The following is a 15,647-nucleotide window of genomic DNA, read 5'->3' as shown; positions in this document are numbered from 1 at the left end:
TCTCTCCCCCCCCCCCCATTTTCTTTTAAACACTTTCTCAATATGCCATTTGTTTTTTTCAGAGGAGCATCCAGTATTGTGCTTAGAAGGGTTTCTGGTGATCATAATCTAAATGTTTAAGGAGTTGAAGGGTTTTGGAGGAGGGGGGGCAGAGAAATGGAAACCAGATGCTGAGGAAAGCACGTTTTGTTCTTTGCTTTGAGTTATCTACTGAAGAAAGAGAGGGAGGCAAAATTTTGAAGGATTTGTGTGTGTGTGTGTGTGTGTGTGTGCGCTTGCACACAAAATAGGTTTAACAACACAAGGGATCCAGTATTGTTCCTGGGACTTCTCAGATGTTATCATTAGTAGGAGGGAAAGGTTCACAGGGGGGTTTTCTTTTCTTTTCTTTTGCGTGTTTTGATTTTATAGGCAATGCAATAATTAAGACTTCATTTTTGTTTTTGCCTCCGCCCCACTCCTTTTGCTCCCTCCACACCAAAGTTAAAAGTGTGCCCAGAGTTCAATCTTCCTCTTTGAAAAGCGTATCTGATACTTTTGATTAGCACTGCAGATAGCTGCGGTTGCCTCTTTATTTTAATGTGAAGAGTTGAAAAGCCTGTTTACTTTTTGTCTTTGATGTTGGGTGGATCTGGTTTTGATTAGATCAATACTTCCCCCCCTCTTTCTTTTCCTTTTTTTTTCCCCTTCAAGAGAGAAGACTCTGAAGAATCCCCTGCTGACTTGAGGAAGAAAAGAGAGAGGGAGAGAGACAACACACATACAGATTACTGAGGAACTTAAAAAGAAAAAGTCCTGCCAGAAGGGACTCCCGGAACCATGAGCAGCGCAGCATTGCTGACTCACCTCCCAGACCCCAGCAGCAGCTTCAGAGAAGATGCCCCACGCCCCCCTGTTCCAGGGGAAGAAGGAGAGACACCATGCCACCTGGCTGCCACTTTGTTTGCCATGAAAAACCAAAGCTTCAAGGCCATGTCAGTTTCTTCCACGCCAAGGAGAAATGAAGATGGCCTTGGGGAGCCAGAAGGCAGCGCATTCCCAGACTCTCCTCTAGCACGATGGACCAAATCCTTGCATTCCTTACTGGGGGATCAAGATGGTGCCTATCTCTTCCGGACCTTCCTGGAAAGAGAAAAATGTGTGGATACTTTGGACTTCTGGTTTGCCTGCAATGGCTTCAGGCAGATGGACCTTAAGGATACCAAAACTTTACGAGTAGCCAAAGCTATATACAAACGGTACATTGAGAACAACAGCATTGTCTCCAAACAGCTCAAGCCTGCCACTAAGACCTACATAAGGGATAATATCAAGAAGCAGCAGATCGATTCTATAATGTTTGATCAGGCACAGACTGAGATTCAGACAGTGATGGAGGAAAATGCTTACCAGATGTTTTTAACTTCTGAGATATACCTCGAATATGTAAGGAGTGGGGGAGAAAATCCTGCTTACATTAACAGCAATGGACTGGGGAGCTTAAAAGTTGACTGTGGCTATCTCCCTACCTTGAATGAAGAAGAGGAGTGGAGCTGTGCAGACTTTAAGAACAAACTTTTGCCATCCGTGCTAGGGCTATCCAGTAAGGCATTGAGGGCTACAGCAAGTGTCCGGGCTACAGAAACTGTGGAGAATGGGTTCAGGTAAGATAACTTGCTTTGAATGACTTTTTGAGAGTCTGTTGCTCCTTTAAACAAATCTTGCAAAGTGGGTATATGTGCACATGCTTGTCCTTTGGAGTAGATTTTGGCAAAGATACTTTTTTTTTTTTAATGAACCTTAACAACTTGGCATTTATTTCTGGCTTGGTGGGGAGGGCTGTCTTTCTCCATAATAAAGAAAGCAGTACATTGTGGTTCTTAAGACCCACCAGTTCCTAAAGCTCTCTTAGACATCAAAAAAAGAACTTCAAAGCGACTCTTGTTCTTTGAGACATGCGTTAATTGTTACCACTTTAAACCACATTAAGAGGAGCTGGGAAGAGCACCATCTAGGCATGTGAATGAGTAATGAAATACTAGTTTGCCAGCTTCATCCCCAGCTAGTGTCGAAATATGTGGATTACATATAGAAAATGGGAAGCAATTATGTGATGATGGAACGAGAAAATCCATATTATTACTGCGGCAGCCCGTGTGACTGAACTTTGTAACTTACAAGGAGACATTAAACACATGTATTCTTGGAGAATACCTTGTGTGACTTGCTATTGTGTCTTTAAGCCAAAGGAAATCTGTTTGGCCAATGAAATGGCTTCAGGTATGGGACATTAGTGTTAGGGGCAGAATTCCAACCGCTGAGTAAAAGAGGTATGTGTGCCAGGTATATAGGAACTGAGTTGGACCTTTGGTTTCTCAGGCTCAGAACTGTCTACAGTGACTGACAGTGGCTCTTCAGAGTTTCAGCCAGAACTTTTCCTAGCCTGACCTGGAGATGAACCTAGGCCTTTTAGCATGCACTCTACCGTTGACTGACAGCCCTTCCTAGTTAATGGAATTCAAGCTGCATTAAAAGGTGGTCCTATTCCCAATTCAGTACCCCAGGAGAGTGATATGAGACCCTTCTTTGGTGGCATAGGCTGATGAAAGTGGGCAAGACCAGTTTCTCCCAAAATGGCAACACCAGCGTATTCTTTCTCTATCTTAATCGTGACAGAGTGGTATAATCTTCTGACACCTTATTCTCTTTCTCCCCTCCCTTTCCCCTTCATAAATGGAAATTGGTTGAACAAGGATCTATAGAGCAGAAGGACCTGCTCTCTCCCTCTCCCCTCTGTTCTGTGTATTCTCTCTCTTGCTTTGGGAGTTTCTTTCTCAGTCTGGTAAGTATTTGACATCTGGTTTACAGGAATTTTTGTGAGTGTTTCTGTGATTCATGGGACATCAAAGGGCTTCAGGCATCTCTTCTGTTTTCAGCTTGTTTCAACTATGGCCTGCCTCTAAGAGGAGGGTTCTTGAATTGCATCTGTTGTGTTTCTAGCTTGCAGCAGTGTTTATGGTCTTTTCCAGCGATTGGGTTGGAAAGGCAGCTGGTTCTAATTTGGCTTTCACTCACACCAGGGCAAATCTATGGGGGCTCCAGATAGGCGAGGGGCTTCTTCTAGTTCTTGGCTGTACAAATGGCATCAGTGTGGGTTACCCGTTTGTTTTAATCTCTGTGGAGGTATATGCTTGATCAAGCCTCTGTTTGCCCCAGTATCTTTCTGTGGTAAAGGCAAGTTTTCAAGTTTGAAGCCCTAGCAAGCCAATTTTCTTTCACAACCTCTGAACTGTACCAGTTGCATGAGCCTGACAACCATATTTGCTGTTGCCCAGATCAAACAGTGTTTATATGTGTGTATGCATGTGTATATGTGGTGGTGGTGGGGTTGTGTGTGTGTGTACACACACACCCCTGCACACACCTAACGCTGTCCTCAAGTTGAGATGACATTGTAGAAGGCATTGGCATGTCTAAACTCTGTTGACACTGAGGTGGCAGAAGGCATGGAGCTATTAATGTCAGTGCCACTCTGAAAAACTCCAAGCAGGTAACTTTCTGTTCAGGTGAGGAAACTTCATTTGAACCTTCAGCCCACCCAATTCATGCATGCTTTTGATTAGGCATATATTGATGGAGCTGGATAGCTCAGCTGGTTGAAGCATGGTGCTGATAATGCCAAGGTTGCAAGTTCGATCCCTGTATGGGGCAACTGCATTGTAGGGGTTTGGACTAGAGGATCCTTAGGGTCCCTTCCAACTCTACAATTCTATGATTTTATGCTGAAAACCTTCCTTTTAAGAAGATATGTACTTTGTGCTGCGCTGTTCTCCAAAAAGGCAAGAAGTTGCTTCTCCTTTTTTTTTGTCTCCTTGACTGGATTCTTGTATGTAACTGAACTGAGAGCTTGGGCTTGAACCCGGGTTCCAGTTCCACTGCTGCCTGCCATGGACACTTGGTGTGGTCTTTGGCAAGTCGGTAGGTCTCAGACTCAGTTCCCCAGCTATGAAATGGGAATAATATCCCATAGGGGAGGGTAGGCATGGTCTCAGTAAAGGCTGCCAAGTCCTTTGCCAGTTAGAGGTGCTGCTCTTAGCAATTTCTGGACTAGAATCTCATTGTTGTTACCAAAGGGAAAGAACTGAGAAGCCTTTTCCCCCAAGCCAGTGGTCACCAGACATTGCTTCTCCTCCTGTCTCAAAGATATTAAAGTCCAGTAGTTTTCTCATCTTGTGGATGAGTTGCTGTTATTTGCCTAGTCCGCTAGCAGTTGACATGTGAATCCCCTTTTCCCTTGGCTGGTGTCTTCATCTTTCTGGACCTGTAGGTAACCAAACTTTTTAAAAAAATATTAATTGGAGGTTGTTTTAGCATGTAAGCTTTAATGAGGAGTGTGAAGCCTATTTGTCTCCCTCCCCTGGCTGTTTTCTGCTCCTAGGTTAGGTTTGGCGAACACACTTTCTTTACCCCAGTCACATCCTCATGCTGTATGTGTTATAAGGTATTTTTATGGATTTGGGATTTCCCCGAGTCAAAATAAACACTTCGGACTTGGTTTAGGTGTCTTCCCCTCTTTCTCAGGGCTGCTTTGTGTATTAATTGCTTCCTTGGAATGAGGATCTTGATGCTCTTCCACTTTCGGCAGTTCAGTGCAACAAAAGTGAAATTGAAAAAAAGTTTTGTTTACATTGGATTCTGAATGTATCACACAAAAGTTAATGTGCACAAAACTGCCCTCTTACGGCACACTCATATATCATAGCAGCCAATAAGGTAGCCTCTCTGCTGTTAAGTTTTCTCTTGTAAAGTTACTGAAGCTCGCCTTCCCACCACATGGGGCTATAGCTAGCAGATGGCCCACTTTTGCAGATTGGCACTTATTTGTGGGGGAAGGTCTTAGAACCGAGATGGCTTCAGTTATCATAATAAAATTAAGCCAGGAGGGGAGAAAGACAAATGTGTACATGTGTGTGTGCTTGCACACACCAAGCAATCGGGTTTTTGTTTTGTTTTGTTTTGTTTTGTTTTGTTTGGCAAAGTAGTGTGATGAAAGCTACATATTTGCTTCCCCTGAAAATTATAAACACAATGTTTCTGACCAAAAACCATTTGCCAGACAATGTGGATGCAGATTCACACGATGTTTTCTCAACAGCAGTGAGAGCAATCCAGTGCTTTCTTCATATACCTCTGATAACCCACCTGAACACCTGTGGAATGCCAACTGCAGTGCAGCAAAGCTTAGCTTCCTAATTTACAAGGCTCCCTGTATAGACTTTCCATTACTCTGGTTGAAAAACCAAGATCTGAGGCTACTTATAAGGCTAGAGGCTAATCACAGAGGAGAAAACAGCTGTGCTGCTCAGGGTGTTGTTGGGTTTTTGGGGGGTTTTCTTGCAGGGCTACCCACAAAAGACACCTGGAAAGATAAGTTCTGTGTGCTTTGTCTATGACACAGGCCTGCTCCCCAACACAGCACAGGGAGTGACAAACAAGTACCATTTTTATCAGTATAAGTGGTAGTAGTTTGAGAAACCTGAGACATTCACCTTGAAGCTGAAGGGGAGCTGCTACATGATTGTGGAAAACATTTGTCAGTATTGTGTCCTGTGGAGGCACTTTTTTTGAGAGAGAGAAAAAGAGAGTCCATGTAGAAATTTACACCGGAGACTCTGCTTCACACAGGAATTAAAACTCCTTTAAGGCAGCTTGATAGCATCTGGCTACAATTATGTTTGTAGTGTGGTCAAGATCTTTCTTTCTTTTTTAAAAAAAAAGTGGTTATGAAAACATCCCTAATTGGTTTACTTAATGTATGTGGGGATTTTCTGTACAGATCTGTTTTAACTGAGCAAACTGTGATTTTTTTTTAAAATAAAAAGAAATTTATTGTTTAATGATATGATTGTATAAGTTCTGAGGAGTGGGGGAATGGCATTTTGCTAGCTAAATGTCTTGGTAATTTCTTGTGCTTTGAGTTTCTGCTGACTAGTTTAAGGTGATTTATAGATCCGTTGAACTTTGGAGCAGGACTTTTCCAAAAGTTCGGCATAGCTTGGGAAGTTGAGCTCTTCCAAAAAGATTTTGGAGATATTCTCTCTCTCTCTCTCTCTCTCTCTCTCTCTCTCTCTCTCTCTCTCTCTCTCTCTCGGCTGCCTTACAGTATGGAAGAGCTTCCCCTTAACCTTCCCATAGGGATGACATGTAAACATAAACTAACAGGCGGCACGATTAAGGACGTAGCAGCATGACATGCACTTTAAAAGGAAGGTCTGTAGGATCCACTTAAGGAGCAGGCTTGGTTCTGTACAGATGGCGAGCATCTTGCAACCAGATACCTTACAACAATAAGCCCTAATGGGCCTGCGTTTTGTTAGAGCAGGACACGAAGCTGTTTCAAGGACAGTAATAAAAAGTAAAGCCTTTATCGTTCCCCCACTCCCACCCCACTTCCTTGAAAGACCAAAAAAAAAAACCCCAATAGCTGCCTTAAGAATGTCACGGGAACTTTACAAACATAGATAAGTTTTTGTTTTTTTAAAGGTACAACATTTGGAACCTGCTTCCCCTTGCTTTCTCCCCCCCCCCCCTCTTTTGCAGAGTAACTTTCAACTGGAAACATGTGGGGTTGATCTGTCTTGAAGATCTGAAGGATCTGATTTTTTCCCCCTACCGTCTTCTGTCACTCTTTGGTTATCTCCCATTCTTTCTTTCTTTTCTTTTCTCTTCCCCGCTCCCTTCCTTCATCTTTTGAATGTCTTGATCTTCCCACTGAAATATCTTTGTGTGCTTTGGGAAAGAATGTGTTCCCAGCTGCGCTTAAATACCTGAGTCTTTTGCAGCGAGGCCTCCTGCAAAGGTCAGCTTGAGATGTGGAGGCCTAGAACTTCAGTCATGCTGTTTGCCGTCATAACTTGAAGAGGGCTGTCTGTCTGTCTCTCCCTCCATCTCTCTCTCTCCCCTTCCCAAGCCCCTTTCTTTGCTTAAGCCTTTGCAAGGGCTCATGTTTTCCCCTTGCCAGTGAAATGGAGGAATGCAACACAGCAGGAGGGGAGTTAAGGGGAGGGTGGGAGGACTTGTTTGTGAGAGAACTGAGTGAAGACTACTACTGAAGAGGTCGAAAGTGGGTAACCGGGGCAAATGGAAACAAAGGGACCAGAATACTACTACTAGGGGAAGTGCTGCTTTTCATTAAGACTACCAGGCTGCTCACTTAACTCAGGCCTGATGCCTCCTCCGATCTCATTGCAAGTGGCTTGGTGATTTAAAAAAAAACACCCAAAAGTTTCTCTCTTTTATGTTTAGGCCTTAAAGAAAGACTTCCCTTCCCTCTCCCTCTCCCTCCCTCCACCCTGCGCCTCCCAAGTTGTTCACAAGTGACTCCAATTTTGAGCAAGTGACTGTCTTAGAATTGAACAAACAGCAGGCCATGGGAGCCTGAGCGGATCGGGGTTGCCAAGCTGAATTTCTTCAGAATGAGGGATGTGGTCTGCCTCTGTGATGTCTCTTCTGTGGAATGTTATGGAAGTGGTCGAATAAGGGGTGTCCCTTTTTAATGTTCTGTAGAGCAGGCATCTGGAGTAAGGGGTGATGGCTTCAAATGAGGAACATCTGGCAAACTTAGTCTGGATTCCAGGCGTTTGGATTCTGTGTGCTTAAAGGTGGTGCTGTCTATATAAACAAGGCCTTCTTAAAACGTTTGGCTGAGAGCAGTGATCGCAATCCTGTAAATGTTTTGTCAATCCCTAATTTAGTCTTTAATAGTCCATGGTGATTAGGGTACAGAATATAAAACACAGGTGTCCATCCCTATTGGTCTCCCTTTGCCAAACTGATGCCCTCCAGATGTTTGGGACTCCTTGCTCCTTTCTTCCTCAGGCACCATGGTTGTGATGGCTGATGGGAGTTGTAGTCCAAAACATCTGGAAGGTAGCAGGTTGGCAAAGGCTGCCCCATAAATTGTTATGTTGCTGCCTTGTTGGTCCTACATAATGGCTCCCTTTATTGGACCAACTTGGTGGGGATACAAAACTGAAATTTACTCCCCTCTGTGATTTGGATTGGAAAAGATTGCTCTTCACTTATTATCCCCTTATTATCGCTTTACCAATGCTGTGCTCTCTGTATATAGGGCCACACTGTCTTTTGCAGCATCCTCTGAAATAAGATGCCAATCGAACCATTTTGAGATAAGACCATCTGTAGAAGTTATATTTGTTAATTTGACATGCTTGGGGACCTTTTGAATCCAGAGCTGAAAATGACCTGAAAATATTGCGGGCACTTAATAATATTTACCACTTTTTTCTTAATCACTTCACCCTAGCTCAGAGTTTCCCAAACTTGGGTCACCAGCTGTTTTTGGAATACAGTTCCCATCATCCCTGGTTCTGCTAGCTAGGAATGATCAGAGTTGTAGTCCAAAAACAACTGGAGACCCAAGTTTGGGAAACTTTGCTCTATCCCAGGCATAGGCAAACTTTGCCTTCCAGATGTTTTGGGACTACAACTCCCATCACCCCTAGCTAACAGGACCAATGGTCAGGGATGATGGGAGTTGTAGTCCCAAAACATCTGGAGGGCTGAGTTTGCCTATGCCTGCTCTAGCCATTACAACTGTCTTGTACTGCTGGCACAGATTTGAGGCAGAGAGAGAGAAGGAAGGAAGGATGGAAGGAAGGAAGAAAGGAAGAAAGAAAGAAAGAAAGAAAGAAAGAAAGAAAGAAAGAAAGAAAATATGCTTTTAAGGCCACTTGATGAGTGCATGGTAAAGATTCAGTTTCAGGGCATTCAGCTGCTGTTCTTAACTGCCTGGCCCTAGCTCACTTGTCTAAAATCTTGCATTGCCCTTTTCTGTAGATCTTAGATTCCCACTCCCATTAGCCCCATCATTCATAGCTAATGGTCAAGGATAATGGGAATTGTAGTCCGGCAGCTTATGGAGGACCACATTTCCCCCATCCTTGCTGCAGATGGACCAGGAATAACAATGCACATGTATTTGGGTTTAAGACACATTGGTGTAGGAAAGTAGGAGTTGAGTGTTTTTGTGAGGAGATCCTAGCCCAATTTGAAATGTTAGGGAGTAGTACAAACCTAGAAAGGAACTTGTCAAAATGTTCATGATCACTAAGGCTCCAATCTTATTCCTACTTACCTGTGAGTAAGCATCCTTGAACTCACTTACTTTTTGACAGGCACGTGTAGGATTGTGAAAACTGTAAAAGTGTTGATGGCTAGAGTGTTGTGGCAGGACAGTTTTCTCTCTACCACATGGAGACCTTGGTAGTTGTTTCTGAATCTCAGTTTGTTATGTGGGAGTGTCTGAGACAAGCTGGATCTGTTCACACTATTGCCTTCCTTGTGAATCTTGCCACTAGTCTGGTATATTGGACTAAAAGCAAGGAGGTTTGGGTCTAAGTCCCCACTCAAGAATGAAGCTCACTGGTGACCTAGGACTGGCCTCTATCCTTCCTTGTAGGGTTGTTGTGAGGTTAGACCATGGTGCTGATAACACCAAGATTGCAGGTTTGATCCCCATATGGAACAGCTGCATATTCCTTTGTTGGACCAGATGATCTTCAGCATCCCTTCAAACTCTACAGTTCTGTGATCCCTCAGTCTAACCCAGGCTTCCTCAACCTCGGCCCTCCAGATGTTTTGAGACTACAATTCCTGTCATCCCTGACCACTGGTCCTGCTAGCTAGGGATCATGGGAGATGTAGCCAAAAACATCTGGAGGGCCGAGGAAGCCTGGTCTAACCTGCTTCATAAGGTTGTTGTGAGGATAAAATAGTGATGGAGGATGTATGCTGCCTCTTCTCTTTGGTGGAACAAAACATGATACTTTTTTGTGTGGTGCCATACCAAGGGATTTCATGAATCCACCATTTTAAAACTGTATGACAGCTGATGGCTTTAAAATAGTGACTTTGTAGATCATGAATGGGGAACCTTTGGCTCCCAAATGTTGCTGTTCTTCAACTCCTGTCAGCCCCAGCTGGCATGGCCAACGGTCATGGATGATGGGAGTTGTAGTCCATCAACATCTGGAGATTCACCAATGTACACAAACAACTTGCTTTGCTTCCATTCCATCTACACAGCACAATGAAAGCTATTATACACAAATGGGTATGCTGTGAACACAGACCTACACAGGTAAACAAAGATTTAGTAGCATGGGTTTATTTCTCCTATATATTACAGATACTTCTGGCAGATCACATGCTGGTTAGCCAGCTGTTTATGGTGGGTGGAAAATGAAGGCCGTGATCCTAAACACTTATTTATAAGCGGTCCATTGAAATTGACTGAGTTACTTCCAAGCATTGAGAATATTAGTCATTTAGTTAGTCTTGTGTGCACATATATAACTTAGCTCATTGCTCTTTGGCTTTTTTATGTGTGTATGGAAGAGTAACTGAGCTTTCACTTTTTGCTTGTCTCTAGGTCCTTTAAGAGGAACGATCCTGTTAACCCTTACCATGTGAACTCTGGCTATGTCTTTGCTCCTGCCACCAGTGCAAATGATAGTGAAATATCTAGTGATGCTCTGACCGATGACTCCATGTCTATGACGGACAGTAGCGTGTAAGTATTTCCCTTGGTTGAATTTTTTTAAAAACTGTTGGTTCTTAAAAGAATCCTACCTGGCCATGATCTCTGCTTTAATTTTCTGTTTAAAATTTTGCTACCCAGTTATATTTCTGATGGATTCTTTACCCACCATATTGCCATAAAATAGGAGTATGGTTTGAGCACAGTGTGTATGCCTTTGACGCAATGGTAGGAAATGACTCTCTCATTTCCATCACTTTGCAGGTATTCTCACCCAACTCTCAGGTGAACAACCTTGTTCTCCCAGTAGGACTAGAAATCCAGCCTCTTACCCATGGGATGTATCCATAATCGTCCCCATAGCCACAATTTTGCCCCAGCCCTTGTTTTTTTTAGGACTAGGTGTAGTCTTATTATCTAATTAACAGTCGTAAAAAAAGGAATTGCTTCCTCTAGGCGGTGCTTTCTGAGGTTAGCTGCTGAACTTAGGAGCGATGCTCTATTGACCCAAAGAGTCAACAGCCTTCTTGGGCTGAACCTGGCTGACTTTACTTCTGTAAGAGGGTGGAGGCTGTTTGGAATGTGATGACAATTATTCCTTAGTCTCTGGGAGAAGGATGGGAGGAACAATCTGTGCTGTAAAATTTGTGGTCTTCTACAGAGAAGGAAATGGGAAGAAGTTTTCTGTTGTAATCTGCTTTAGCCATACAACTATGTACAAGGGCAACTACGTACATTGTCAGTGGTTTCTCTCTCCCACCTCTACTTCATGTTGCATTCCTCTTCCTGCTGCTGGGTAGAGAGATTGGACTTCATTGCTAAATATCCCAAAGTGCTGTGAGGATACGGGAGCATATTCATTACTTCCAGTGGAAGGAACGCTTTTTGGAGGCAGGTTGGGGTTGGGGAGTGCAAAGTAGCCTGGTTTTAACTTAGCATTGATATACATATGCACACAAACACACACACAATTCCCAAGGTCTTAACTTGAAATGCTTAGTTCTGCTTCCCATGCATGCACATATGTGGAAGCAATTCCAACCCAAAACAGTAGGACTTAACTTGTGAGTAACAGGATTGTACTGTTAGTGTACCCATGGTGGTTTGGAAACCTTGAAGGTGGAAGGAAACGCTTCGCAATTCCTTGTAATCCTTTTGGTGGCAGGGGAAGAATATGCACTTTTAAAAATAAAAAAGTCTCTAGATATAAAATAGTGCAAACTTGGTTATCCACCCTCCTTCTAATATGTGTGCAGTACTTTTTTTTTTTAATGGTTTTATGGAAGAAGAAGAAACCCATTCCTGCCTTACCCCGCTTTTTCGTTGAACAACATCGGCCTTGCATTTTCTTAAAAAGCTGCATCACTATTTTATTTCTCTTTGCCAGCTGGGCTGCGGTTTGTATATGTGCTCGGTGTGTCAACAGAGCATTCACTGGGTTAGTCATTTCTGGACCAGTGTTGGGTCACTTGGGACGAGCAGGGCTCGGATTATACCCTCTCTTCACAGCAATGCCAATTGTGGGGCCTTCTACAGATGAGAGCACTGAGTGAGAAATAAAGTGCATGCTGGATGAAAGGCTTAACTGAATCGCTTTCAGCCTATTGTTAGTCTAGGGGAGCTTAGAGGGGATAAGAGGGTAGCAGGCTGCTTTGAAATTTACTTGAACAAGTGAATAGGAGCTCCCCATAAAGCCGGGCATGAAAGGAGCCTGGCTGTTTTTTCCTGCCATAACAATAGCCAGTACAGGCTGTGAGGAGCAAGGGAAGCTTGCCTGATTAAACTGCTGGGAGCTTCAAGATATGGGGAGTGGGGGTGTTGCGGAGGTGGTGGTGGTGCTGAGGCCGGGGGGGGGGCGGGGAGCCAACCTGGATTTCAATAGGGCCCAGAATGGTTATATGGCTTTAGAGAGCAACCTGCAACAACTCAAGGCATTTAACCAGTTCCTGCTGAAAACTGATCCCAAACTCCCCCTTCCCAACCCTCTCGAAGCCTTTGGAAAGGTTTGAATTTCCTGTGGTGTTGTCTCCAAACGACTGAGGAGTTTGTGTGTGTGAGTGAGAGAGAGAGAGGAGGAAAGTGGGACACACACTTTTTCCAGCTCTGTGGCGTCTCAGTGTTGTAAACTCCTAGAAGCAGAGCACTCTGATAGGCTTCAACAGCTGTTGCAAGCTGCGGTAACACTAGCACGTGTGCCAAGTTGTTTTTGTGTTTGAATTTCCTTCCCTGCCATGGGTGTATGAAAGAGAAACTTGAGCAAAAGGGAGGAAAGCGGGGAGGGCGGTGTGTTCCCGCTCAAGCCGCCTTCTTTTCTTTTCTTTTTGCTTTTGGAGGGGAGCGACGTTGGGAGAAAAGTGAAATCAGCTGCTGTTGTGGTTCATTTGCCACCTTTGATGATGCAGGGCCATGGCTCCGTCGCACTTTTCCTGTAGCTTCCGTGCCAACAAATTTGTGCAGCAATGCACCGCTCTACTGTGTGCGTGTGTGTGTGTGCAATGGCTTTGGTGGGGTGCAAATCAGACAACAGAACCCACAGACATCTGAAAAGCCGGTATGATCTGGTCTCTTGTTTTCATGGAGGCCCCCAGGTGGCATTCCCAGCAAAGAAAATGCACACAATCCCTCTCCCCCCACTTTTCCTGAACTTACATTTAACCCAAAGGATCAATGTTGCGTTTTTGTTTAATCTGCCCCTTTTTGGTGTTAGCCACAAAGCACCCAGGCAAATTCACATTTCCATTTCTTGATTGGAGGGAAGGGGTGAGGGAGGGAGGGAGAGACGAAAGGGGGACTTTTTATTATTTGGTTATATCTTATTTATGGATTTACTTTGGACACAGGGGAATACTGCTGAGCAAACTTCAAATATTACCTTATCTTACAAACCAGGCTTTTGATGTTGGCAAGATCAGAGGCTCCGTTTCAGAGCCATTGCCAAATGAAGATGGGAGTGAATGCATATGCGCACAGAGTCTGATATTTCAAAAGAAGCAGTGAAACTACATTCAGGTTAGGTCAGGCACATCTAAGTCAAAAGGCTAAGATAATTGGCTCAGCTTAAATGGCAGCTGACTGGAAAGAAGACTTCAAAACTAGTGTTTCCCCAGAAACAGATTGGCTTAGTACCAGACTGGTTAGCTAAAATGTTTATAATTAAACTGTGCTATTCAGTGCCTAAAACTATGCTGTTCTTCAGCCCAGAGTTGGATTTAAAACACATGCACACCAGGAAATCTAGCACAAATATTGTGCTTCTGGAGAAGGGAGGGGGGGTTGGATTAACATGGACATCAGAAGTTGTATCTTTTTTCCCGTTTTTCTTTTTAGGCAGCAGTATTAATTGTGCACCGGTTTTAGATAGCATTTTATCCTAAAACACTTTAAAATGTTTTCAGTTTTGTCGAGATGCATTCAGTCAGTGACCTTTGGTTTTTGTTGTTGGCTTAGAGTTGTGGCTGATGTTGGTCCTACTCTGAGCAGGCTCACTGAAATTAACAAACATAACTAGCCTAGGTTTGCTAATTTCAATGGGTCTACTCTGAGCATAACTTGGTTGGCAACAGCCCTTAGATATGTTCTTTCTGTATCAGCTCTGGGTTCCGCTAATCTTCTAAGGAACTAGCATGGTATCTATGAGGTGATGCTGTTTTAGCCTCACACCAACTCCTACAATATATTTTATCCTGATAAATTGAGACTTACCCAGGTGAGCTTCATGGCTGGGCAGGACCTCGCTCATTCAGGTCCAACACCTCTGTGCCATTCTGACTCACCTTGTAAAAATGCTTTGCACATTCTCTTTTTCTGTGATCTTGCAGCTACCTTATGAGGTGCAGCCGCCATTGTTCCCATTTTTTTTAGATGGCAGAGAGACAGGCAGGCAGGCAGGCAGAAACTTGGCTAAGCCCACCCTGTGAACCTTTGGCTGAAATAGGGCTTGAGCCAAAAATAAAAGTCAAGAATTCTCTCCCTTGTAACCTCACTTGATCTTCTTGGCTACCCTTGTTGGACTTGAAATTCAAGCACCAGCTGCCCGTCTTGTCTGTATTTAATGCATTATGGATTCTTACTTTCCTTCAATGCCCTTTCATTTTAAATACCCAAGCACCGGAGTTTAGGAAGCTTGTTTCAAGCCCTCGTTAGGATTCTCAGTTCTGTTTCTCAGGGCTGTTCGGTAATGCCACCCTTCTTTTTAAAATGAGATTCGCCAGCCCTTTCTATTTAATTGTAATTAACATCTCCCACCCCCCCATCCCCCGCAACCAAGATAGCTGCTTGTTTGAGTGAGCCAATTAAGAGGACACCCTCATTTACCCAAATTGTGGCGTTAGGGAGCACTCAAAACATTCGGGCTAATCAGGGAGGCCTCAGTGAATGGGAGAGGAGTGTCACATGGACACTTAGACTGCCGCTGTGCGTCTTGGTGGACTCGTAGTGAATGTGTATTGGTAAGTTTCCATTTAGAGGACTTTCCTTATCGCAAGGAAGATGCTCCCTAAATGAGACAAAATAAAGCCAAGTAAGAAAATGCCCAACTGTGGCATGTCAAGCTTTTGGTGTTTCTATCCTCAGAATCTATTTAATAAAGCATCGCATAGGAAAAAAAGGCAGTTAGTGGAAGGGAAAGCATTATGTTTCCATGTCCCCCCTGACTCACCATTCCATCCCACCAGGTAGCATTCAGTAACAACTGGACATATGATGCTTTATACCAGGCATCCCCAAATACCAGGTGTTTGGGGACTACAACTCCCATCATCCCTGACCACTGGTCCTGTTAGCTAGGGATGATGTGAGTTGTAGTCCCAAAACATCTGGAGGGCCGAGTTTGCCTATGCCTGCTTTATACAGAGTGAAGCCCAGACTGGCAGCAGCTCTTCATGGCTTCAGAGCTGCTGCCTGAGATCATTTAAATGGAGTTGCGAATGACTAAACACGGGACCTCATACAGGCAAGGTGCATGATTTTCTTTGGATCCCCATGCACTGCTCATTATTTGACTTTGCTTGTGCTGCCACACTGCTAGGACTACCCAGTCCTATCCCTACAAGTGGCTCTCATTCATCCCTTGTCCACTATTTCTCTGTCAGGCTGTAGTTCAGGAGTG

At 43.9% G+C, this 15,647-nt stretch overlaps 1 protein-coding gene across 4 annotated transcripts in view; it reads left to right on the top strand.

Annotated features, from left to right (window-relative positions):
- Positions 1-15,647, top strand: part of AXIN2 (axin 2) — a 79,331-nt gene that overhangs the window by 32,803 nt on the left and 30,881 nt on the right. For all 4 annotated transcript variants that reach the window (XM_083427404.1, XM_083427403.1, XM_083427406.1 and 1 more), the window contains 2 exons: positions 694-1,643; positions 10,433-10,573. In XM_083427404.1, the coding sequence (XP_083283530.1) occupies positions 820-1,643; positions 10,433-10,573 (965 nt within the window). In that variant the 5' untranslated portion in view covers positions 694-819. The remainder of the gene's footprint in view (positions 1-693; positions 1,644-10,432; positions 10,574-15,647) is intronic.

Source organism: Podarcis tiliguerta, assembly GCF_965153285.1.
Source record: "Podarcis tiliguerta genome assembly, chromosome: 2".
NCBI classification, from domain to species: domain Eukaryota; kingdom Metazoa; phylum Chordata; class Lepidosauria; order Squamata; family Lacertidae; genus Podarcis; species Podarcis tiliguerta.
This window is presented reverse-complemented; position numbering and strand designations above follow the sequence as displayed.